This window comes from Lagenorhynchus albirostris, chromosome 2 (assembly GCF_949774975.1).
Source record: "Lagenorhynchus albirostris chromosome 2, mLagAlb1.1, whole genome shotgun sequence".
Classification (NCBI taxonomy): domain Eukaryota; kingdom Metazoa; phylum Chordata; class Mammalia; order Artiodactyla; family Delphinidae; genus Lagenorhynchus; species Lagenorhynchus albirostris.
Window position 1 is genome coordinate 73,456,015 of NC_083096.1, and position 24,985 is coordinate 73,480,999.

Here is a 24,985-nt window from a genome sequence, read left to right on the forward strand (position 1 = left end):
TTGTTAAAACTCAGATCGCTGGGCCCCACCTCCTCAGTTTTGAACAAGCTCCAAGGTGCTGCTGGTGCTGCTGGTCTGGGCACTCCACTTTGAGAATCTCTGGTCATCCTAGTCCCCTTGCAGGGCTGCGTTAGGACAGGACATGTGGTCTCTGGGAGAGGTTTCCTTACTCCTAAAAAGAGCCACACCGGAAGGAACTGATGTCTGTAGGGCATGACTATATCCAGGTGATGCCTCTAGCTCCCGGCAACCATGGAGGGCCTGGTCTGAGAGCAAAGTTTCTACCCTAAGGAGGCAGAGCAGAAAGAGGGAAAGAAGCCGGGTCTCTGAGAACATCGTCGAGCTGCTGAAAACACCCACCTGGAGCAACCCTACCTTGGGGCTTCTTGTTAGTGAGCTAATGGATTTCTCTTATTGTTCACACCATTTAAAATCAGGTCTCTGTCACTTGGCAGCAGATACACCCCTTGTAGCTGGAAAGGTCAAAGGGTAGCCAGTACACTGCCAACGGCTTGTTCTTCTTGGAAAAAGAAACTCAAATAAGGTAAATGGCTGTCTCCTCTCCCTCCTCGTTTTTGTGTGTGTCTCTCAGCCTGCTCTCTCAGGCCCTTCCCCTCCACAAGTGTTCACTGAGCACTTGCTATGTGCTGGGTGCTCCGGGTCAGTGAGACTGGCACGGCCCTCCTAGAGCTTCCAGTAAGGAAGAGATGGCAGCAAACATAGAAACTCACATGTGAATGTGGAGAAGATTACTTGTGGAGAGTGCCTGGAAGGAAAAGGACCAGGGTCATGGGGCTGAGAGGGTGTACCATGGGGATCACCTCTAAGTGGGGAGGTGGTCGGTGAAGCCCTCTCTGATGAAGCAATGTTCAAGGGACCTGCGAAAAGTGTCTGAGGAGGAGTCCTGGAACACAAAAAACCCACCCTGACGCTTCGCTATGGGCCCAGATACCCCTCAGCCATGTGAGCCAGGCTGCTGGGCTCTGGACAAACAGGGGGTTAGGTACCTGGAACCCCATGCATAGCCCCCACCACACCCAGGGAGTCACTACTGGGTCCTCCCTTTCTCATGGCTCTTTCGGCCTCCTGGCCTAATTCCTACCCCCAAAACAATGTCTTCTGAAACAGGTGCGGTGTGAGAGCAGTGGTGTGCTGAGGCCAGCTCACTGTGGCTTGTAAGAGATAACCGTTCAATTTCCAGGAAATCTGTGAGCCAGTTGTTAAACACAGCCATTACTGAAAATTAAATTATACAAAGTTACAATAAATTATATTAAAAACAAAGGTACCCGGACGTCCCTGGTGGGGCAGCGGTTAAGAATCCGCCTGCCAATGCAGGGGACATGGGTTCGAGCCCTGGTCCAGGAAGATCCCACATGCCGCAGAGCAACTAAGCCCGCGAGCCACAACTACTGACCCTGTGCTCTAGAGCCCACGAGCCACATCTACTGAAGCCCGCGCACCTAGAGCCTGTGCTCCGCAACAAGAGAAGCCACCGCAATGAGAAGCCCACACACCGCAATGAAGAGTAGCCCCCGCTAGCCACAGCTAGAGAAAGCCCGCACACAGCAACGAAGACCCAACGCAGCCAAAAATAAATAAATTAAATAAATAAATTTATTTAAAAAAAAAAGATACTAACTGCTCAAAACATATGACTTCCTAATCATTCTACACATTTTACTCTGCTCTGGAAGCTGTTTCCATCTGTGGTCTCGATCTGTGGAAACAGGTGTGCTGCTGCCCATCTCTTCTCTACTGTGTGTAGTGATGCTACGCTGGTAAGCTTAGGCGTATTTACACCTCAGAAACTGGCGAACACTGCAAGCCAGGGCTTTATTTCAGGAGAGCTGGCTGTACGCACCTACCAGCACACCTCTGGGTAAGGGTGACAGTCTCTCATCCTTCTGAGGGTACACATTAGACATCAGTACCCCTTGGAGGCTAAACCTAGGTACCAAAAGGACAATACAAAGATGACAGGCATCATTTCAACCTGCAGCAGAGCCCCAGACATCTTGTTGTTTTGCCACTGACCCCACGAGCCACGCAGCCATGTGGCTACATGGAGGAATGTGGAGGGATACATGACACCTGACAAAGCACAGCTGGAATTGAAACCGGGTAATTGTGGCTTGAAATGGGTTTGGCTCAAACACGGGAGATCCTGTTCCTCCTCCCAGCCCACTCGCCAGGCACATCTGAGCTGGGTGCATCTCCACCCAGTTCAGGCGGCTGGCAGCAGACAGGGCCCAGGGCAGGGGTGAGGATAATTCTGCCCACCAGTGCTGCCCGTCAACCCTTCTGAGACTTCAGTGAAAGTGAAGGACCCAGAAACATGTACACTGTTACAAACACACAAGATGGGAAACATATGCTCCAAGGACATGGAGGGAGAACAGCCAGGTTGGAGGCCAGGAGGAAAGTGATTTCTTTTCTTTTTTTATTGGAATATAATTGCTTTACAATGTTGTGTTAGTTTCTGCTGTACAGTGAAGTGAATCAGCTATATGTATACATATATCCCCTCCCTCTTGGACCTCCCTCCCCCCCATCCCACCCATCTAGGTCATCACAGAGCACTGAGTTGAGCTCCCTGTGCTATACAGCAGGGTTCCCACTAGCTGTCTATTTTACACATGGTAGAGTATTTATGTCAAACCTAATCTCCCAATTCATCCTACCCTCCCCGTCCCCCACTGTGTCCACATGTCCGTTCTGTACGTCTGCGTTTCTATTCCTGCCCTGCAAATATATTCATCTGTACCATTTTTCTAGATTCCACATATATGCATTAATATATGGTATTAGTTTTTCTTTCTGACTTACTTCACTCTATATGACAGACTCTATGTCCATACACATCTCTACAAATGACCGAATTTCATTTCTTTTTATATAATATTCCACTGTATATATTTATATGTATATATATTTATATATATATATTCCACTGTATATATTTTATGTAATATTCCACTGTATATATTTACCACATCTTCTTTATCCATTCATCTATCGATGGACATTTAGGTTTCTTTTCTTCTAGTTTCATTGAGACATAATTGACATACAGCACCCTGTAAGTTTAAGGTATATAGCATAATGATTTGACTTAGATATATTGGTAAATGATTACCACAATAAGTGTGGTTAATATACATCATCTCAAATAGAAACAAAAAAGAAGAAACAAAAGAAAAAAAAGGATTTTTCTTGTTATGAGAACTCGTAGGATCTACTTTTTTTTTTTTTTTGCTGTACGCGGGCCTCTCACTGTTGTGGCCTCTCCCGTTGCGGAGCACAGGCTCCGGACGCGCAAGCTCAGCGGCCATGGCTCACGGGCCCAGCGGCTCCGCGGCATGTGGGATCCTCCCGGACCGGGGCACGAACCCATGTCCCCTGCATTGGCAGGCGGACTCTCAACCACTGCGCCACCAGGAAAGCCCGGATCTACTTTCTTAACAGCTTTCACATATACCATACAGCAGTGTTAACTGTAGTCATCAAGTTGTACGTTACATCCCTAGTACTTATTTATCTTATAACTGGAAGTTTGTATCTTTTGATCAACTTCATGCAATTCCCTCTCCCCCCAAGCCCCAGGGATTCCTTTCTGGGGAGACAATGCAGACCTGGGAATGCTGTGAATGCCCTTGTGAATTTCCTGAAAACATACATTCACAGAGAAACAGGAAAAGTGATGCATTTTAGAAAACATTCATTGCCACCCCCTCCAAATGTCAACTTTTATCTTCTCAAGTAAACTCTAATGTCTTTGTGGATAGGGACGCCATCTGCAATGGTGCTGGGATTTCCAGGGTACCCAGAACAGTGTTAGATACATAGCACACTCAAGGCATGCTGTAGACCAGGCGACTGGGGCTGAGCTGAGACCTGGGCTGCCTGGCCTCAGGCTTGGTCCATTCCCAGCCACCTCCCCTACCCTGGACTCCAGGGTACCAGGGCCTGGGCTACTTGGACAGAGCAGTCCTCTTCTCAGAGCATCCCCAATGGCCACTCTGCCAAGCCCCCCTTTGCCCTCTGCTGGAACGGTCTCCTGGCCTCGGCCTTCCAAGGGTACACAAGGGGCCATCCAGCTTTGTGCTGGTAAGTGTACGGCTCTAAAGACTGCCTGTCCTTTTGCCTACGTTCAAATCCTACCTCTACCCCTCATCAGCTGAGTGATCCTGGACAACTTCTTTACCTTTATAAGCATCAGTTTCCTCCTTTGTCAAATGGAGATAATAACTATCCATAAGTCACAAAATTACTGTGAGGATGAAATGAGGTTACATATATAAATACTTAGTACAGTGCAGAGCACACCCGGAAATGCTCCATGTTAGCTACAATTATTATTACTATTCTCAAAGGAACAGTCCTCACCACCCCCTGAGAAGTGTAGAACACAGTCAGTAACTTGGCTTCCCAGGGTTGAGAAGTCTGCAGAAGCAGGGGCTTAGTAAAAGCATTTTGGTTGCAACTGCATATGCAGGAAGAACCCATTGGCCCCCACTACAAAGAAAAGGCTACACTGTGGTCCCACAAAAAGGACCACATTTGTCATCAATGAAAGTAACTTTTTTTTTTATATCTTTATTGGAGTATAATTGCTTTACAATGGTGTGTTAGTTTCTGCTTTATAACAAAGTGAATCAGTTATACATATACATATGTTCCCATATCTCTTCCCTCTTGCGTCTCTCTCCCGAAAGTAACTTTTAAAAGCTGCATTTACTGCTTCAAAACAGAGATGACTACATTAACTGATTTTAACCTATTTTTTTCTCTTAAATACTTCTTGTGCAATATCTGAGATACCGTCACTTTTTTTTTGTTTGTTTGTTTGTTTTTGCGGTATGCGGGCCTCTCACTTTTGTGGCCTCTCCCGTTGCGGAGCACAGGCTCCGGACGCGCAGGCTCAGCGGCCATGGCTCACGGGCCTAGCCACACCGCAGCATGTGGGATCTTCCCAGACCGGGGCACGAACCCGTGTCCCCTGCATCAGCAGGCGGACTCTCAACCACTGGGCAACCAGGGAAGCCCCATCACTGTTTTTGAACTCACTGATAAAGCATGTCTTTTACTGCACTAAAAACTCATTGTAAACTGAATTATCACACAAGTTTAACTTAAAGTACTTAAGGCCAGAATCAAACTCTGGTGGCTAGTCAATCCGTCAGTTTATATACGCAGATAAATTGTGTAAGAATGGAAAGACAGAGGCACAGACAAGTAAACACATGTACTAGTGCAAAGGAAGCCCTGGCTTCTCCATGGTAACCGGCTTGCTGTCCGACTGAACGCATGTTCCACAGACTGTCCGCCAGAGGGCGGGTGAGAACTGGCGTTTCCGACCAGTAAAGGAGTGGAGGCCAAAGACAGACCAAGACGGATAGAAGCTGGGGATAGAAGCTGGGGAGCGCAGTGACAGAAATTCATGCTCTCCACCCTCCAACCACCACCTGTACAGCTGCCCTGTTTCACTAAGAAATGTTTTTCGGACTTCCCTGGAGCAGGGGTTAAGAAGCCGCCTGCTAATGCAGGTGACATGCGTTTGAGCCCTGGTCAGGGAAGATCCCATATGCTGCGCCACAACTACTGAGCCTGCGCTCTAGAGCCTGTGAGCCACAACTATTGAAGCCTGCGCACCCTAGAGCCCGTGTTCTGCAACAAGAGAAGCCACTGCAATGAGAAGCCCACGCACCGCAAAGAAGAGTAGCCCTCACTTGCCGCAACTAGAGAGAGCCCGTGCACAGCAACAAAGATCCAACACAGCCAAAAATAAATAAATAAATTTATTTATTTATTTAAAAAATGAAAGCAGAGAAAAGAGAAGGGAAGGGAGGGGAGGGGAGGGGAGGGAAGGGGTTTCTCTGTTTGGTCTTTCCCCCTCCCCCCTTTCTCAGCCCCAGGACTGAGAAAGCAAGAGGGGAAAAGAAAGCAGAAGTGTTCCTTGATGAAAATAAGAGGTCAGTCAGCCACATGTAAATCAATTAAGTTAGAACATTCCCTCACACCATACACAAAAATAAACTCAAAATGTCTTAAAGACTTAAAATATAAAACCTGACACCATAAAACTCCTAGAAGAAAACACAGGCAAAACATTCTCTGACATAAATTGTACCAATGTTTTCTTAGGCCAGCCTCCCAAGGCAATAGAAATCAAAGCAAAAATAAATAAATGGGACCTAATCAAACTTACAAGCTTTTGCACAGCAAAGGAAACCATAAACCAAATGAAAAGACAACCTACGAACTGGGAGAAAATATTTGCAAGTGATGCAACCAACAAGGGCTTCCTGGAGGAAGCAACGTCTGAGACCTATGAGAGCAGCAGGAGTCGGTCAGAGGACAGAAGGCCCTGGCAGCGCAGCTGAAGAGTGCACAGACATGCCTGTGTATAAAGATGTAATAACAAGAAATGTGTACTGAGCACTGACTAGAACCAGGCACTCTTCTAAGCACTCTACGTGAAGTAACTCATTTAGTCCTCACGATAACTCTATGAAGTAGGGTCTATTATCACCATGCCCATTTTTCAGATGAGAATGCTGAGGCAGAGAGAAGCTTATCGAAGGTCACAGAGTTGGGACATGTGGAACCATCTGCTCTGGATCAGGTGCCTTGGCCTCCAAGACACACAGTCTGCAAGCTGGTAGGCCAGACACATAGAGTCTAGACCATATCATGATGGGAAGAGCTAAAAAAGGGTTTTAAGCAGGGGTGGGACAAGATCATATTTGTATGTTAGAAGCTCCCTCCGGCTGCTGTGTGAGGGCAGACTCAGGAGGCACAGCTGAGGTGATTGCCGACTTGAGCAAGGCAGACACAGTGGGGATAGAGTGAGGTAGATGGCCTGGAAACATATAAAGAAGAGAGAATCAGCATGATGGGGCTGAAGCCTCACACCATAGTCTGGTGAGTCATACCCACACTTCAGAAACTAATCACTGCCAGTAGCACGCATCATCTGCACATTCAAAGATGGTGAGATATTTCTGAAACACTTATTTAATCGGAACATTTTATATATCAAACCACTCTTTCCTGTGAAAAACTGTTTCCTATGAACACCAACAGTCTCTGCCACTAGTTTAAAACTCAACCAGTTCATGTACAAATGCAATCAGCTCTCCTTCCTTGGTCACTGTCAGACGTAGGCTTTAAGTCAGTTTACACAAATCACACTCTGCAGCACATCTCAGGCTGCAAGACTGGACCAGGACAGGCACTGGACCAGTCTGGCATCTAAGAACTTAGGAACTGTCAATCACCTCTCACTCCCTTCAGCCCCCCCAGCACTGACAACACATGTGGCACAGCTGCCAGGTGCCACAGGTACCCCAAACAGTGCTAACTTCAACCGGGGCCCCACCAACACCAACTCTAATCAACTGCCTCTCTTGGCGGGTCCTGATTTATAACAAAACATAGCAAGCCTCATCTGCTTGCTTTAAGAGAATAGCTGTTTCTCAGAAGGTCCAGGAGGCTGTAAGGACAGAAAAGAATCCTTCATTTTCAGAGGACAAGAGAGAGGTCGCAAATGGTAAGTTCCAACATGGCCACGTTTCTATGTTCTGAAGCCTGAGAAAGGACAGATTCAGGCGTCTTTGCGTCAGCCGATCCAATGAAATGAAGACACCCTAACTGAAGACAGGGTTGTGGGTCTGTGAGATCTGATAGCCCAGCGAGGCCAATAATCTTCCAGTCACTGTGGAGTGCATCATATAATTTGCCCCCCTAGTTAAGCTAACATGAATGTAAAAAATATGCTGAGCTGTAGGGAAAACCAACCTGCAGTTTAAAATATCCGTTTGGATAAATGACATGTGAATAAACTAGCTTTTACTATGTAAAGATTCCTGTCCTCGCTATAAATACTTGGTCTTTGGGATTGAGGACTTCTAATGACTTGGGAGAGGGTCAAGCATTTGGATACATTTTAAAAGTCTGTATTCATACGACATTTTACTGAGCCCTTTCTATGTGGAAATCAGCCATAAGTTCCTACTTAACAAAATGAGGGGAAGGCTGTTCTAGCGAGAAGCAGTAAGTGGAAAGAGCAGGTGGCAAGGGTGGGGGGACAGTGCAGCACTCAACGCAGAAGAGCTTATGTGCGTGTATGTTTGCACCTGCACGCAAGTGTGCATATGCTGCATACCCATGGCCCTGACCATGGCTAGAGAGACAGGAGGGGCCAAGGAGTTAATGGCCTTTTACACTAAGCTAAGGAGCTGACATTTGATTCTAGAAGCAACCCTGAGCCAAATAAGCAGGAGAAAGACACGCTCAAATCTGAGCTGTAGACTGGAGGGGGCAGGACTGAAGCTGGAGGGCCATTTTGGAAGCTGGTGCAACAATCGTATGGGAGATAGTGAAGGGCTGAACTAAAGCATTTGCAAAGGATGGAGAGGACACTGAGGAGACAGGCTGGAACCAACAGGGCTTGGTGGTTGACTGGAAGTAAGGGGTCAATGAGGACTCCCAAATCTCTGGCCTAGAGAATGAGTAGATGGTGGTATCTTCAACCAAGTTTGGGACCACAGAGGGAGGAGAAATCCTGTTTTGCTGAACTTAATGGCTCTGAGGGACACCAAGTGGAGATTTCTAGTAGTAGACTGTTAGAGATAGAGGTCTGAAGCTCAGGAGGAAGATGTGGCTTGGGAACCCTCATTTATTCCAAAACTATTTATTGAATATCTACTATGTGCCAGGCACCATAATAAGCAATGAGTAGAGTGTGGTGAACAAGACAGATAAGATCCTGTCCTCAAGGACCTTACGTTTTATGTGGCGAAGATAGACCACAAACAAACAGGCAGACAGTAGAACTATATACTGTGATAAGTGCTATGAAGGAATAAAATAAGGTGCCATGATAAACAATAACCAGGGGAGAAAGGTGGCTTTAGAGAAGGTCAGGGAAGAGATGGAGGAAAACCATTGCTGGCAGAGCAAACAACAAGTGCAAAGTGCCCTGAGGTGAGAAAGCTCTTCACATTCTAGGAAATGAGGTTAGTATAACCAAGTATAGTTAGAGAGGGGAACAAGAAGTAGGCAGGGGCTAGAACATGTGGGGCCTTGGAAGCCACGGTAAGGAGCAATGAACAGTCACAAAGGACTTTCAGCAGCAGCAAGATATCAAATGGGATGTGATCATGAACATGTGTAGGTGAAGTAAGGAAAGGGCAATACTCACACATTTAAGAGACAAGTGGAGAAAGAAGAGCCCAAGAAGGAGCAACTAGTGAGGTAAAGGGACAGAGAATGGTGTTGCAAGCCAAGAGAGAAATATCAAGGACAGAGAAGTGGTTAACAGTCAAATGCTGCAAGGAAAGCAAGTAGGTTAAAGATGAAAAAATATCCAAAATATTTAGCAACAAAGAGTTATTAGTGACCTTGAAAGGAAGGTTTTAGGGGAATGGTGGCAAATTGCCCTAAGCTGAGGAAAAAACTAGAGATGGAGAACTAGAACCTGGGAATGCAAAGACCCAAAGCCACAACCTGGGATGTAAAGGGAAGGAAATTGATGGGGAGGTCGCTAGGAGGATGCAGGATTGGGCATCTCTCAGCCAAATTTGTAAATGTATAAACTCCTGCCTGGTGGTCTCAAGTCTCTCTATGAACCAGGTGTTGAGGTCATTTTCACTGAGAGCGTACAGGGAGCAGAGCAGGGGAAGGGCCTGAGGGACATGATGAAGATTTTAAATAGCTACTGTGGAGAAGGGCAAGAGAACTGTTGGAGACACGAGGATCATGGGCTCACTGAGGGTCCACATGAATTCCAAGAACATGACTTTGTGGAGGCACCGTTTTCCACCATGGGTGAGACTCTACAGTGCTGCGCGGAGGCTGAGTGTAGGGGCAGAGGAGTGCAGACAGGATACTGAAGTTTGGTTTGACAGTCAGTGGGCTGGAAGAATGAGGGAGCAAAAGAGCTGTGAAACAGAAGTGTGGCTGCCTTGCATCTCCAACTGAACCTATCCAAACAGACGTCTTGATTTCCAACCCCAGACCCATTTCTCTCCCCCAGCTCTCAGCGGGGAGTGTTTCTTGCCCATCTCAGTAGATGGTAAAACCCTCCACTAAACCACTATCATGAAGAGTCAGCATCCTCTTGGAGTTCCCCTTTCCCTCATCTTCCCCTCCAAACCACTCTTTTTTTTTAATCTTTTTTAAAAAAATGTATTTATTTATATTTATTTTTGGCTGTGTTGGGTCTTCGCTGCACATGGGCTTTCTCTAGGTGCAGCGAGTGGGGGCTACTCTTCCTTGCGGTGCGCAGGCTTCTCATTGCGGTGGCTTCTCTTGTTGCGGAGCATGGGCTCCAGGGCGCGTGGGCTCAATAGTTGTGGCTAGTGATCTCTAGAGCACAGGCTCAGCAGTTGTAGCACACAGGCTTAGTTGCTCCGCGGCATGTGGGATCTTCCCAGACCAGGGATCAAACCCGTGTCCCCTCGATTGGCAGGCGGATTCTTAACCAATGCACCACCAGGGAAGTCCCCGTAGTATTTTATTAGATAGTTATTATATTTACATAACCACATTCTTCAAATATTGGACATTTTTGGTGGTTTTCAACTATTTTCCACTGAACATGAAGCTACGATGAATATTTTTTGTATGTAAACTTTTTTGAAGTATAGATTTGTACGAAGCTGCAAAGAAATGTATCCTCCCCGATGTTATTAACATCTTACACAACTATAGAACAATATCAAAACCAAGAAGCTGACATTGGTGCAATCCAAAGATCTCATTCAGATTTCAACAGTTACACATACATTTGTTTGTGTGTGTACATCTTTTTTTTTTTTTTTTAATTTATTTTTGGCTGCATTGGGTCTTCGTTGCTGCACCCAGGCTTTCTCTAGTTGCGGCGAGCAGGAGCTACTCTCCATTGCGGTGCACGGGCTTCTCATCGCGGTGGCTTCTCTTGTTGCGGAGCACGGGCTCTAGGCACACGGGCTTCAGTAGTTGTGGCTCACGGGCTCTAGGGCGCAGGTTCAGTAGTTGTGGCAACGGGCTTAGCTGCTCTGCAGCATGTGAGATCTTCCCGGACCAGGGACCGAACCTGTGTCCCCTGCATTGGCAGGTGGATTCTTATCCACTGCACCACCAGGGAAGCCCCTGTGTATCTTTATCACATGTGTAACCACCACCTCAGTCAAGATACTAGATGCTTTTTAAATATATTTGTCGGACTTCCCTGGTGGTCCAGCAGTTAAGAATCCGCCTGCCAATGCAGGGGACACAGGTTTGATCCTTGGTCCAGGAAGATCCCACACGCTGTGGAGCAACTAGGCCCATGCACAACTACTGAGCCTCTGCTCTAGAGCCTGTGAGCCACAAATACTGAGCCTGCATGCCACAACTACTGAAGCCCGCGTGCCCTAGAGCCTGTGCTCCACAACGAGAAGCCACCCCAACGAGAAGCCCGTGCACCACAATGAAGAGTACCCCTGCTCGCCACAATTAGAGAAAGCCCGCAAGCAACAACGAAGACCCAACACAGCCAAAAATAAATAAGTAAATAAATAAATTTAAATAAATAAATTTGTCATGATGTGGGCTGGGGTCTCAAAAAAATCAGAGTCTAGAAGCCTAGAAAGACCTTAAAAGAATCCTACCAACAATCGATCATCTGCACAGCAGTCAGAGTAGCTTTTAAAGATCAGTCACTGTATTCAGAGCATTTCAAATAAATAGATTTTTAAGCCAGTGGAGAGCCATCTCCCACACACGGGAAAAAAAAAAAAAGATCAGTCACGACTTAAAAAATATCAATGGCTTTCCATTTCTCTTAGAATAATAAACTCCCTTGCACCTAGTAAAAATAATAACCTCTCTATATAATGCAACAAAGATAGATTATGGGGAAAAATAGATATAAACAACTGTGATGGGAGATTTTAAAAAAGAAATGAATGGCTCAATCAAGAAGATATTTAAAATGAGCATATAAAAAATATATATATTTATATATATATATATTTTTTGGCCACACCTCGTGGCATGTGGGATCTTAGTTCCCGGACCAGGGATCAAACCCATGCCCCCTGCAGTGGAAGCATGGAGTCCTAACCACTGGACTGCCAGGGAATTCCTAAAATATTTTAATAATAAAATTTTAAAGCGCAAACTAATAAATAAGTATAGAATTTTATACCCAAGAAACAGAAACTGCACTCTTTTCAAGTGTACACGGAACACTGACAAAAACTGCCCATAGACTTAGCCATATAGAGCCAGTGTCAAAAATTCCCAAAACATCAGCATCCCACAAACTGTTATTTCACCATAATGCTATAAAATTAGAAATTGCAACAAAAGGAAAACTTTTTAAAAATTACATGTCTGGAAACCAAATGACATACTACTAAATAATCATTGGGTTAAAGAGGAAATGGTAAGGAAAATTACAAAGTACATAAAATTAAATGACAATGCCCATATGTAAAAATATGAAATTGGACCTCTTTCTCATATCATACAAAAACTAACTCAAAATGGATCAAAGACCTAAATGTAAGAGCTAAAACTATATAGAAGAAAATATAGGTGTAAATCTTTGTGATCTTGCATTACACAATGTTTTCTTAAATATGACACTAAAAGCTCAAGCAATCAAAGAAAAAACTCTTCTCAATTTTAACCTAAATAAATAAAATTAATAAGTAATCTAACTTGGACTTCTCAAAATTAGAATTCTTACAAGCTAACAATAAAACAATAACAATTAGAAAATGAGCAATGAGGAACTTCCCTGGTGGCACGGTGGTTAAGACTCCACACTCCCAATGCAGGGGGCCTGGGTTCGATCCCTGGTCAGGGAACTAGATCCCACATGCATGCCACAACTAAGGAGCCCATGTGTCACAACTAAGGAGCCTGCCTGCCACAACTAAGCAGCCCATGTGCTGCAACTAAGAAGCCAGTGAGCCACAACTAAGGAGCCTGCCTGCTGCAACTAAGGAGCCTGCCTGCTGCAAGAGCTGGCACAACTAAATAAAAATAAATAAATAATTTTTTTAAAATGAGCAATGAATTTGAATAGACATTTCTCCAAAGATGATACACAAATGGTCAATAAGCACATGAAATATGCTCAGCATCATTAATCATTAGGAAAAGGCAAATCCAAGATGCTATGTGATACCAATTTACACCCACTAGGATGACTATTGGCTGTAATTAAAAAGATAGACCTAACAAGTATTGGTGAGGATGTGGAGAAATCAGAACCCTCAGAAACTGCTGGTGTAAATGTAAATTGGTACACTTGCTTTGGACAATAGTTTGGCAATTCCTGAAAAAGTTAAACATAGAATTACTATACACTCCAGCATTTTCACTTCTATGTATATCCCCAAGAGAACTGAAAACACCTGTTCACAGATGTTCATAACAGCATTACTCATAATAGACAAAAAAAATTAAAAACAACTCCAAATGTCTATCAACTGATGAATGGATAAATGAAATATGGTATATCCATACAATGGAATTATTACTCAGTCATAAAAAGGAGTGAAGGACTCATATATACTATAACACGGATGAACCCTGAAATCATTAAGCTAAGTGTAAGAAGCCAGACACATAAGACCACATGTTATATGGTTCCATTTATATAAAATGTCCAGAGAAAGCAAATCCAGGGCTTCCCTGGTGATGCAGTGGTTGAGAGTCCGCCTGCCGATGCAGGGGACATGGGTTCGTGCCCCGGTCCGGGAAGATCCCACATGCCGCGGAGCGGATAGGCCCGTGAGCCATGGCCGCTGAGCCTGCGCGTCCGGAGCCTGTGCTCAGCAGCGGGAGAGGCCTGCGTACCGCAAAAAAAAAAAAAAAAAAAAAAGCAAATCCATACAGACAGAAAGTAGATAATGGTTACCAGGAGCTGGGAGACTGGGATGAGAAATGGGAAGTGACTGCTAATGAATACTGTACAACGTTTCTGGAGTGAGAAGAATGTTCTGGAATTAGATAATGGTGATGGTTCCACAACTTTTTGAATATACTAATTTCACTCATTAAAGGGTGAATTTTATGGTATATGAATTAAATCTCAATTTAAAAACATAAATGACTATGAAAATATTAGATATAAGAATTTGTAGAAACCAGCAAAAGCAGTAATTATATGAAAATTTATGGTTTTAAACACATTTTTCAGAAAACAAAAACGATTGAAAAAGAAGAGTTAAATGTTCAACTCAAGAACTTTGGAGCTGTTCCCTGGTGTCCTAGTGGTTAGGATTCCAGGCTTTCACTGCCATGGCCTGGGTTCAATCCCTGGTTTGAGAACTGAGATCCTGCAACCTGCATGGCGCCACCAAGAAAAAAAGAAAGAAAGAAAGAAAGAACTTGTGAAGAGACTAATAAAATAAATCTAAATAAATTTAAAAAAATAAGGAAAGATACAAAGACAAAGAGACCAATAGTAACCTCAAAACACAGAAATTAAAGAAAAAAAAAGGCTGATTCTTTAAAAAGATTAATAAGATAGAACTCTGGCTACATAAAGTCCAAAATAAACAGCATATAATGGAAAAAAGGGAAATAATGAAAATTAAATTAATAATTTCAAACAGTTCAAACAGTTACAAGTTAATATAACAGGTGAAAGAGACAAATTTCTGGGGGGGAACCTGTAAAATGGCAAATCTGTCACAAGAAGAAATAACATCTAAACAGACTTGTAGCCGTTAAAGAAACAGAAACACCAAAAATCTGCAACAAACACTATGGGCACACTTTGAGGACAAAACAAAGATGCCTACTGCATCATTGCTCTTTAACATAATACTGGCAGTCCTCGACAACCCCAGAAAGTTATAGGCGTAAATGAGCTCTTCCAAAATTTTGAGGACTAGATAATCCTGATTTTATATAAATCGTTCCTGAAGAGGGATATATGTGGCTAATATATCTTTGGTTCTATAAGCTGATAAGGACAGTGAAAGAAAAGAAACCACAGGCCCATTTCACTTATGGCATACAAACACTGATCTAACTAAATCCAACTGTATGTTTTAAATGCATCATAATTAAGTAGATTTATTCCAAGAATGCAAAGATAGTTTAACTTCCATAAAATCTACCAATGTAGATCATCAACGTTAATGAACTGAAGAAAAATTATATGATCTTCTTAACTGGGGAAGAAAACATTTGATAGGTTCAACACCAAATCATGATCTTTTTAATAATTCTCAGAAAACTAGAATGAGACAGGGACTTCCTTAATTTGCCAAAAATACATACCAAAAATTGCAGCTGAATGTTTTGAGGATCCAGAAAAATTCATTCTAAAGTTTACAAGGAAAAAAATCAAGGTTCTCAAATAGCTGGGTCAATTTTAAAGTGAAGAGAGAAGAGGGACTTGCTGTACCAGATTTACGGTTTCCTACAAAGGTTTGGTATTAAGAACCCATATGCACTGGCACAAAGACAGGTGAATAGATCTGGGGCAGAAGAGAGACCCAGGGACACAATAGGCAGAGGGACTTGCCATACGATAAAAGGGGCTCCCTAAAGCAATGGGGATGAACGAACTGTTTAGTTGACAATGATTGGGAAAACAAAAAAATGAGACTGACTGAGACTACCACTTTACACCTGAATCCAGACAGATCACAGATTTAGAGCAGAGAGTAAAATGATAAAATAGCCAATAGAAGAAAACACTGGAGATTATCTTTGTGACCTGGGCATTGGTATAGCCTCTGTAAACAAGACCTCAAAAGCACAAGCCATAAAATGAAAAACATGAATTACATGAAAATTAAGGGTTTTAAAATACAAATTGATTAGGCAATACTCAGCAATTTATTATGACTGTTTGAAGGATGCGAAGTTAGTGCAAAGGCTGAGAAGAGTCATGAGTATCCATACTGCTTGGGAGAAGGTCCCTTGGGATGACTACATTTCTCTTTCTGCTTCATCTTCCTGGGGTAAAGTGTAAGCAACTAAAATCTGTGTAATTTTTTATTTAATAAGGATTTCTGTTACTCAAAGGACATCATAGACAAAGTTAACATCTAATAGAGACAGCTATTTCCTCTTCAGTCTGAAACAAAGGATTGATATCTAGACTATACAGGGAACTCCAGCAAATCATCAAGATAAAAAACCCAATTTAAAAAAAAAAAAGGTCCAAAAAAAAAACAAAAACACTACAGAAAATAAGTAGGCAGTTCACAGAAAAGGAAGCCAAATTACTAATGAGGTATATAAGGAATTGCCCACACCTATGAGGAATTAGAAATGTGCAAATTAAAATAATAATGAAATACCCCTTTCACACCTTCAGAATAGCAAATATTAGAATGGTAGATACCCAGTGATGGTGAGGACACAGGAGAAAGGAACAGCTTTTCTGGAAAGCAATCTGACAAAACATAGGTAGATATAAACCCTTGGATCCCGTGATTCCAATCCATTATATACCTCAGAGAAATTCTAGCACTAGTCTGTGAGGGGATGTACCCTGACATAATTTGTGGAGGAGGGAGCTGGAAGCAACCAGGTGCCATGATAGGGAATGGGTAAGTGCTGGATGCAGATCATGAAATGACAAGCAGCACTGAGAGCTCTGAACCATACGCATTTATAGTATATGGTTAGATCTTTTAAAAAAAAATCTATTAAGTGAAAAAAGACATATGCAGCACAACTATCATTCATATAAATTTAAAACATACACAGGGTACTTCCCTGGTGGCGCAGTGGTTAAGAATCCGCCTGCCAATGCAGGGGACATGGGTTGGAGCCCTGGTCTGGGAAGATCCCACATGCCGCGGAGCAACTAAGCCGTGCGCCAGAACTACTGAGCCTGCACTCTAGAGCCCATGGGCCACAACTACTGAAGCCTGCACACCTAGAGTCCGTGCTCTGCAATAATGAGAAGCCCACGCACCACAAGGAAGAGTAGCCCCCCGCTCACCTCAACTACAGAAAGCCCTCATGCAGCAACGAAGACCCAACGCAGCCAAAAATAAATAAACAAATTTTAAAAAAATACACAGACAAAACAACACACTTTACAAGGATGCAGACTTATTCAAATGTCACCTCCCTGCACTCACACTAACCCAGACCACTTCCCCATTGCTCTCTGTTCCTTCACGCTGATTTATTTTTCTTTGTGGCACAAGAAAGTCTATTCCACAAGAGCAGGGACCTTCCTATCTTGATCACTGCCTTATCTCCAGCTCCTAAAACAGAGCCTGAGACACTGGAGATGTCCAAAAAACATTTGTACATGAATACATGAATAAATGGAGGACATATAGCCAACAGAAAGCAGGGCCTGTGGGGAGGAGAGAGGAGGGTAAGAATGAGTAAGGGAAAGCCAATCAATCAATCAATGGAGAAATCTTGCCTGGACATAAAATGATGGTGTGTCATGAATGGGCCATAAAAATGATTACAAATTATTTTATCAAATTTATTACTATGGAAACTAGGCCCTGCTTGATAAGGCTGTCACCTGCCTGTGCGGCCTCCTCTGATTTCCTCTCACTCTGCCAGCTCCTAGAACGTCCTGACCATATCAGGACCTTTGCACAAGCTGTCCTTCCTTCCTATAAGCTTTTTCTCTAGTTCTTTGAAAAGCTGGTTCCCTCCTATTCTTTGTTTCATATCAATGTCACTTCCTCAGAGTGGAATCCCCTAACTATCCTATCTAGTGTTTTCCTTTCCCTCAAGTTGCTCGTTCATTACCTTACCAAACTCTATGATTATTTTGTTTACTTCATGTCTCTACCCACTGAATATAAGACAGGGGCCTTGTCTGCTTTATCATATCCCCAGCACCTGACACAGCGCCTGGTACAGAACAGTCATTCAAATATTTGCTGAGTGAATCAGTGAATGAAGAGATGTATCATAAGGTTTTTGTAGGAAAGGTAAAGTCCTAAAACCAGGAGGGAAGGAAATAGGGAGCAGATGAGAGTCTTGATGATGTTAAAGAACAGGGGTAGTGGGGACATAGAGCGTGGATGGAAAACAGGCTGTGGTCAGACCCCTTAAAGTTCTGATAACAGTGTTTCAGCATTAATGTTCTGGGGTATGGGACCATGGACAAAACTCTTCCTTTAAAGTGTCCAATACTGTTGTGACAGGCTGGGACCTGGGACGCTTTCCTGCAGTGCTTGCACCTAGGCAAATGTCTCCTCAAACAAGAATACAAAGTAACTATAAGGGACTAAAAACAACTACATACATGCACAGTTGGTGCAAATTCTGATCAAGATACAAAAAGACCAAAAAGCCAACTGTCACTTTCGAGGTGTCAGGAGCAAAAGCAGGGTACTGCTCATGATCCCTGCACACAGCACCACTGAGGGGGTGGGCAGACCACCTAAGCTACCTTTCCAGCGGACCAATGGATCCACCCCTACCCTCACCCCATTTAAGGGACCAGCTCACTCCCCCTCAGAAAAATGAGCAAGGACACCTGTAACTTGTTTTCACTCCCTCATGCAGCAGCATGAGTCTCAATAAAGCCTTGCCTGAATTTCTCCTCTGGCCTCTTATCAATTTCTATTTTTTTAAAAAAATATTTTTTCTTTTATTCATTTTTTTTGGGGGGTTAATTTATTTTATTTATTTTTGGCCGTGTTGGGTCTTTGTTGCTGCACATGGGCTTTCTCTAGTTGCAGAGAGCGGGGTCCTCCCCTCGCTGCAGCGGGCAGGCCTCTCACTGCGGTGGCCTCTCCCACCTCGGAACACGGGCTCCAGGCATGCGGGCCTCAGCAGTTGTGGCTTGAGAATGCTCAGCAGCTGTGGCACACGGGCCCAGTTGCTCCGCGGCATGTGGGATCCTCCCGGACCAGGGCTCGAACCCACGTCCCCTGCATTGGCAGGCAGATTCTCAACCACTGCGCCACCAGGGAAGCCCATATCAATTTCTATTGATTAAAGTATCCAACAATTCAGGTCAACAGCATTGTCAGAATATTGCGCATATAAAGTAGAAATCAAGAGAGGAAGTGTTTCTTTCTATGGCAATACATTTAGTCCTCACAACCACCCAGTGAAGGTTATTACTATTTCCATAACAACAGCTAGAAGTCTAATGCTTTCTACGTATCCGGCACTGTTCTAAGAGCCTTCCGAGTTTTTACTCATTTAAACCTCAGAAAGACCGACCCTATGAGAAAAGTACTATTGTTCCCATTTTATTTATGAGGAACGCAGGCACAGAGCAGTTAAGTCTCGCTCACTTTAAGTTGGGCCATGACTTGAACCCTAAATCTAACTCCAAAGCCAGTGTGTTTCCTCTCAACCACCTATAATCAAAACTAGGCTTACTGGGGACTTCACTGATGGTGCAGTGGTTAAGAAACTGTAAGGGTTCAAGCCCTGGTCCAGGAAGATCCCACATGCCACGGAGCAACTAAGACCTGCGCCACTACTACTGGGCCTGCGCTCTAGAGCCCACAAGCCACAACTACTGAGTCTACATGCTGCAACTACTGAAGCCCGTGCGCCTGAAGCCCCTGCTCCGCAACAAGAGGAGCCACCACAATGAGAAGCCTGCGCACCACAATGAAGAGCAGCCCGGACTCGTGGAAACTAGAGAAAGCACGCAGGCAGCAACTAAGACCCAACGCAGCCCAAAATAAATAAATAAATTTATAAGTGCATCCAATATTTACAAAAAAAACAAAACAAAAACTAGGTTTACTGGAAGGAGTAGCTACTTGTCCTAAATGTGCTCCACATTACCTAATTATGTATTAGTAAACATCACGTGACTTCCGGAGGCTTAGGAATTGAGGGTAGAATATGACTGCCGATAAATAACCCAGACCCCCCCCAGACCCACGTGACTGGGCTGGCTTCCCTGGGGCCGTCCTGGTCTCGCGGGGTTTAGACTCTGGCGGGACAAACCCTCTTTTTGCCTCTCGCCCGCCTCAACCTACTGCGAGATTGGCACTCAGCCTCACTTCCTCCACCTTACCTCCCAGCAGCGACCAACTTCTGGATGAAAGTGTCCACCATGGTGTCAAAAAGCTTCACCCTCGAGATGGTAGTGCCGGGTCGCGCAGATTCCTGAGCTAATTCCTCAGGCCCTTTTTCCTCACAGCCGCTGCCTAAGTTGACGCCGCTCGCTTCGGCCATGTTGAAATAAAACCGCCAAAGCTAACTGGCCCGGCCGCTCCGCCCACCGAAGCCCCCGATTGGCCACTCCCGGCACTGCGCGCCTCCGATTGGAAGCAGCGAATGTCTATCACCGAGCAAACACCGGGGAAACTGCCGAGGCGGAGGGTTACACACGTATTAATACAAGAACGATACACTTACGTAACATACTTTCTCGGCAAGCGGGCAAAATAAGCGCAAAGCTCAAGGACTCAATAAAAACGTTTAATTACACTTCGGAGACTTCATACAGTGCAACAGTGAATGTTCGCTGTTAATATTCACGAGTCCATTTTATCAAATGTTAACTGCATCTGCACTTTATTCCCCTGTCCTTAAATACTCCCATCAGGTTTCCCGTCTTGCCCAGTCCCCTGAAAGTTTCTTCCAATTTTGGCTACAGACCAATGTATCAAAAATTCCAATTGGTCCAGATCCATGGTCCTGGGAAAATGGAAGCCCACTATCCCACCCCCACCAAGGCATTTTAACCAAACCCAATCCCAGTCCCTAAAATATTAGATGGGAAAGTAGGGGCCAGGGGTCCCTTTTAGTAAATGCCCATCGTCCTTTAAAACTGTGTGTGTGACAGAGAGACAGACAGAGGAAACAGGTGAAAGGCTGAAATACTGTACAATAAAATAAAACAGAAGAGTCTGGAGGAGTCTGGGATGGAAACAACCTAAGACATGAGAAGCAGGAGACTACCTCCTGTCCCTGATACTTTACCCACTTTGCAATGGTGGGGAAGGACTGAAGACAAGACTGTAGGGAGGGGAAGGTGTGGAGCTGAGAAAACCAACCTCCAAAGGTCTCACTAGGATGAGTTTAAAGAGAAAGGAGGGACCCCTGGCTTCTATTATGTTGGTGGTTCTTAGGGTAAAGGAGTGACTAAGAGGCAGGAAGATTCATGATCTGTGGGCCCAACCCTTTGGATGACCATTTGTGAATAGAAATTGGAGGACTCCTGACAAAGCGCAAGAAGGGACAGTCAAAAATAAAAATAAGTGAAAGAGAAAATAACCCTCAAAGATAGAGCCCAAGATGGGCAGTGGTGGTGGTGAAGGTAGAGAATTCAGATTCTGATCTTGCCTGGGGGATAGAATGTGGGGCAGCCATAAGAAATATCAAGGCTTCAGGTAGCTAGCACCTTTCAAATTGGCACCATGGCTTCTCCCAGGGGGTGGGACCAATAAGAAAGTTTGAAGGGTCATCCAAGCCAGATGTCTCAAGTAAAAGTGCAGGGTTTGATATGCCTTCTTGTCATTCCATTTACTGCACCTCTCCTCACCTGCAACACAAGCTTGGTAGAGGAGGTGTGTGTTGTGGGGGAAGGATGAGGCAGGGAAGGAGCACTCATCATCTAGCTCCTGAGAGCTTCAACAGATCATCTCGGCAGTATCAGGCTGGTAAATGCAGTGGTCCTGGTATTGGGTGAGTTCCTGACCCGCCCTTTACCCGCCTCCAAGCATCCCTCCAGAGGGTACCATGACCGGGATGACTCCTCAGATCGGAGACAAGAAAAACACAAACAGTTCCACATCTCAGAGACTCCCATTGTGAGACAACATCTGTTTCTGTGAGTCCCAAGTGATTGGGGTATATATGTGTGTCATGACTGCCTGGGGCTGAGAACCTCCACTGCCCTCTCCTAGGTTTGGCTCAGCTGGTCGAGGGAGATGCACTAGGGCACACATATACTCCTGTCACTTTCCAAACCAACTACTCTCTAAACCAGACTTTTCAGGGTAGTGTTCCAAGTCCAGTGTGTCCCAGACAGTCTGATCTATTTAGAGCTGTGCCCACCACTGTAGTCATCTGGGCCAGGAGGAAAAAAACAGCTTATATATCCTGAGGCTGCTGGGACTGAAGGGACTGGGAGGGATAGATAACTGGGATTGAGGGAAAAGCTACATGATATTTTTCCACCTGTCTGAGGAAGGGGTGGGCTCTGACTGCAGGATTGGTGCTTTAGCAGGACTAAGACAGTAGCCTGGTTCACAGAAAAATACACACACAAAATAAAGTATCAACATTTCTCCCCAACCTAATAACTCTCCAAACAGAGGATGAGTGCTCTGGAGAACCAGAGGTTTTTGCTGCTCCCACTCCCTGTGCAAAAGTGCCTGGCACCTTGCCCCCAGTGGCAGGGAAAAGCAGAGTAGTCTGGTGGGCAGCTCAGTCCCAAAATAAAAATAAGCAAGCCTAAGAGATGAAGCAGGAAAGGGCTGATGGCAACTGCTTGGAATCTGGGCTGAAAGCCCAAGAGGAAGAACCAGTGGTAGTAAGCAAGTTCTATGTGCAGCTTTTCTCAGGATCTCAGGGACACAGATGGAGGGGGAAGGCAGAGAAGGGTTGGCAGGGGATGGATGGAGTGGGATTGGCAGGGAGAGTGGATTTCCTTAGGGCAGGACAGTACCTGTACTGAATGAGTGAGCCGAGTTTGGCAAGAAAATTTAAAAATGAGAGCAGGGGATCCAGGCGTGGAGCCTCTTCAGCAAGAGCAGTTCAAAGTCTCTGTCCCTGATCCAGGGCCGGACTCGGTATCTGGTGGGGCACCTGAAGAGGGTGCTACCCTCTCCTCTCTGCCCCTGACTCAGAGTAGTGTGGGAAACAGCAGGCTTCTCTCCCCATCACTCGTTACCAGTGTCTTGAGTCCACCAGCTCAGGTCGGAGGCTGAGTTTCTTGAGGCTCTCGTAGCCCACCACAATGACAATGGTTGAGGGCGTGGCTGAGATGATTCTGGCGGAGAGGCCTTTCATGAGGCCCCAAGGCCCCTCTTCTGCCATCAGCTGTCGGAAGGTCAGGATGATGGAGTTCTTGCCCTCAACCTGGAAAAGTCAACGCATTGGAGGACGACGGTCTGCAGTCAAAGCCCCTCTACCCAATCTCTCTCTGCCTTAGGCTAAAGTGGAAAGAATTAGACTTGGGAGTCAGAGGGCTGGACTCTGCTTCTGCGGGACAGTTCAGCACAGTGACTGAGTATGGGCTCTGGTGCCAGACTGCCTGGTATGAATTCTGCTCCACAATTTACTAACAGCATAATCTCAGGTACTTTACTTAACACTTTGCACCCCAGTTTCCTCAAATATAAACTAGTAATGATAATACCTACCCTGTGTGGTTGTTCTACGAAGTAAACAAAAGAATACTTGTAAATGCTGAGAACAGTGCCTGGCAGACAGTAAGTATTCAATAAATGGTAGTTATAATTCATATCATTAGATAAACTACATAGTGATGAGTCTTTGCACCAAGTGCTTCTCTCTGGTCTCAGGGAGGCTGGATTAAATCACCTCTAAGGGCCTCTGCAGCTCTGTTACGGGCCAGGGTTCTTGGCCTTCCCGAAGCAATAGAAATCGACTAGAGGCCAGACAAGAAATTCAGGCAAGGCTTTACTGGGGCCCTTGCTGCACAAGAGGGGAGCAAGAACAAACAAGAGCTTCCTTTGCTTGCTCACTCCCCAAAGGGAGGTAAGCTTGTTTCTTACATGGGGTGAGGGTAGGGGTGTGTCCAGGAGTCCGGCCAGAGGGGTGGCTTAGGTATTTCGCCGCCCCTTCGGTGGTGCTGTGTGCAGGGAGCATGCTCAGTACCCTGCTTTTGCTCCCGGCACTTCAAAAGTGGCAGTTGGGTTTTTTGGTTTCTTTGTATGTTTTGGGTCCAGAATTTGCCCCAACTGGGCATGCACACAGTTGTTTTTAGTCCCATATAGTTTCTTTATATTCCGTTGCTCAAGGAGAGGTGTGTCCATGTGCAAGCCCTGCAGCACTGCAGCAAAGGGGCCCAGGTCCCAGCCTGTCTCAGCTCTCTCTACCAGTGATTTTGATTCTGATCATCTCAATCCCTCTGAAGCCCCATGGCTAGAGTCCTCCCCCTCCAACCCTGTCATCTCCCACACACCCTGTGACCTGTCTTCCCTATCATACTGGAATCTTTTCTCTCTTTTTTCTTAATAGTCTTGCCCTCTTCTTCCCCCCCACCCCCATACCTGCCACCAAATTACACTTTTAGAGATTACCCCCTTCAGACCTTCAGCCAATGCAGGACAGACACACTCCTTGTTATACTTCCCTCTATTCACAAGGTGGTCCCATCTCTGACTAAGAACGTCTCCCCATTCCTCTCTGCCTCCTTTAGCGCCCTCCTCCACATTCCCCCTTTCCCTTCTTCCTCTGACCACCTGTGCTCCCCTAATCCTCCACTTATCCACAGCCACGTCAAGGGCTTTTTTAGCTATGGCCCTGGTCCTCATATGTGCTGTCTCTTCCAGCCTGGGAACTCCTCAAAGTAAGGACCTGTCCTTTTCCTTGAATCTCCTCATGGAACATCCAGAACAAGGCTCAGGAGAGAATAAGGATGGAACCTATACACTTTATTATTTGCAAACCAATCAGATGCCACTCATTTTCAAACGTGTGGGTCGTGGAGGGGGCGCATACTTTCCTAGGGACCAATACACAGTTGACCCTCGAACAACACGGGTTTGAGCTGCATGGGTCCACTTATATGCAGTATGTTTTTTTCCAGCAGTAACAAGTAACACTACAGTACTAATAAAAATTTTTTAAATAAATAAATAAAATAAATATAATAACCGGGAAGACTTTACCATTGCTATTTAACCTTTATGGATTGCATATCTCTCTAAACATGTCAAGATATATTCCTGTTTCTCTAAAGTACACACTTGGTTAATTTAAGAATTCCATGCTTACGCTAACATTAAATTTAAAGAGATTATTTTACTTCTCTGGAAATAAATCAAAATTGTACATAGGGGGCTTCCCTGGTGGCGCAGTGGTTGAGAGTCCGCCTGCCGAT

At 44.9% G+C, this 24,985-nt stretch overlaps 1 protein-coding gene across 17 annotated transcripts in view; it reads right to left on the reverse strand.

Moving 5' to 3' along the window:
- Nucleotides 1–24,985, reverse strand: part of LOC132512274 (solute carrier family 25 member 44) — a 46,137-nt gene that overhangs the window by 7,257 nt on the left and 13,895 nt on the right. For 9 of the 17 annotated variants that reach the window (XR_009538074.1, XR_009538032.1, XR_009538080.1 and 6 more), the window contains one exon: nucleotides 22,808–22,995. Coding sequence is in view for 11 of the 17 variants with exons in the window: in XM_060136188.1 (XP_059992171.1) it covers nucleotides 22,808–22,995 (188 nt within the window). In the remaining 6 variants the exon portion in view is untranslated. Of the gene's footprint in view, nucleotides 1–2,993; nucleotides 3,081–3,937; nucleotides 3,943–5,273; nucleotides 5,363–12,071; nucleotides 12,090–14,145; nucleotides 14,332–19,981; nucleotides 20,150–20,367; nucleotides 22,996–24,985 lie in introns of those variants that run through there. The other 8 variants (XM_060136196.1, XM_060136195.1, XM_060136193.1 and 5 more) reach the window with 6 other exon arrangements.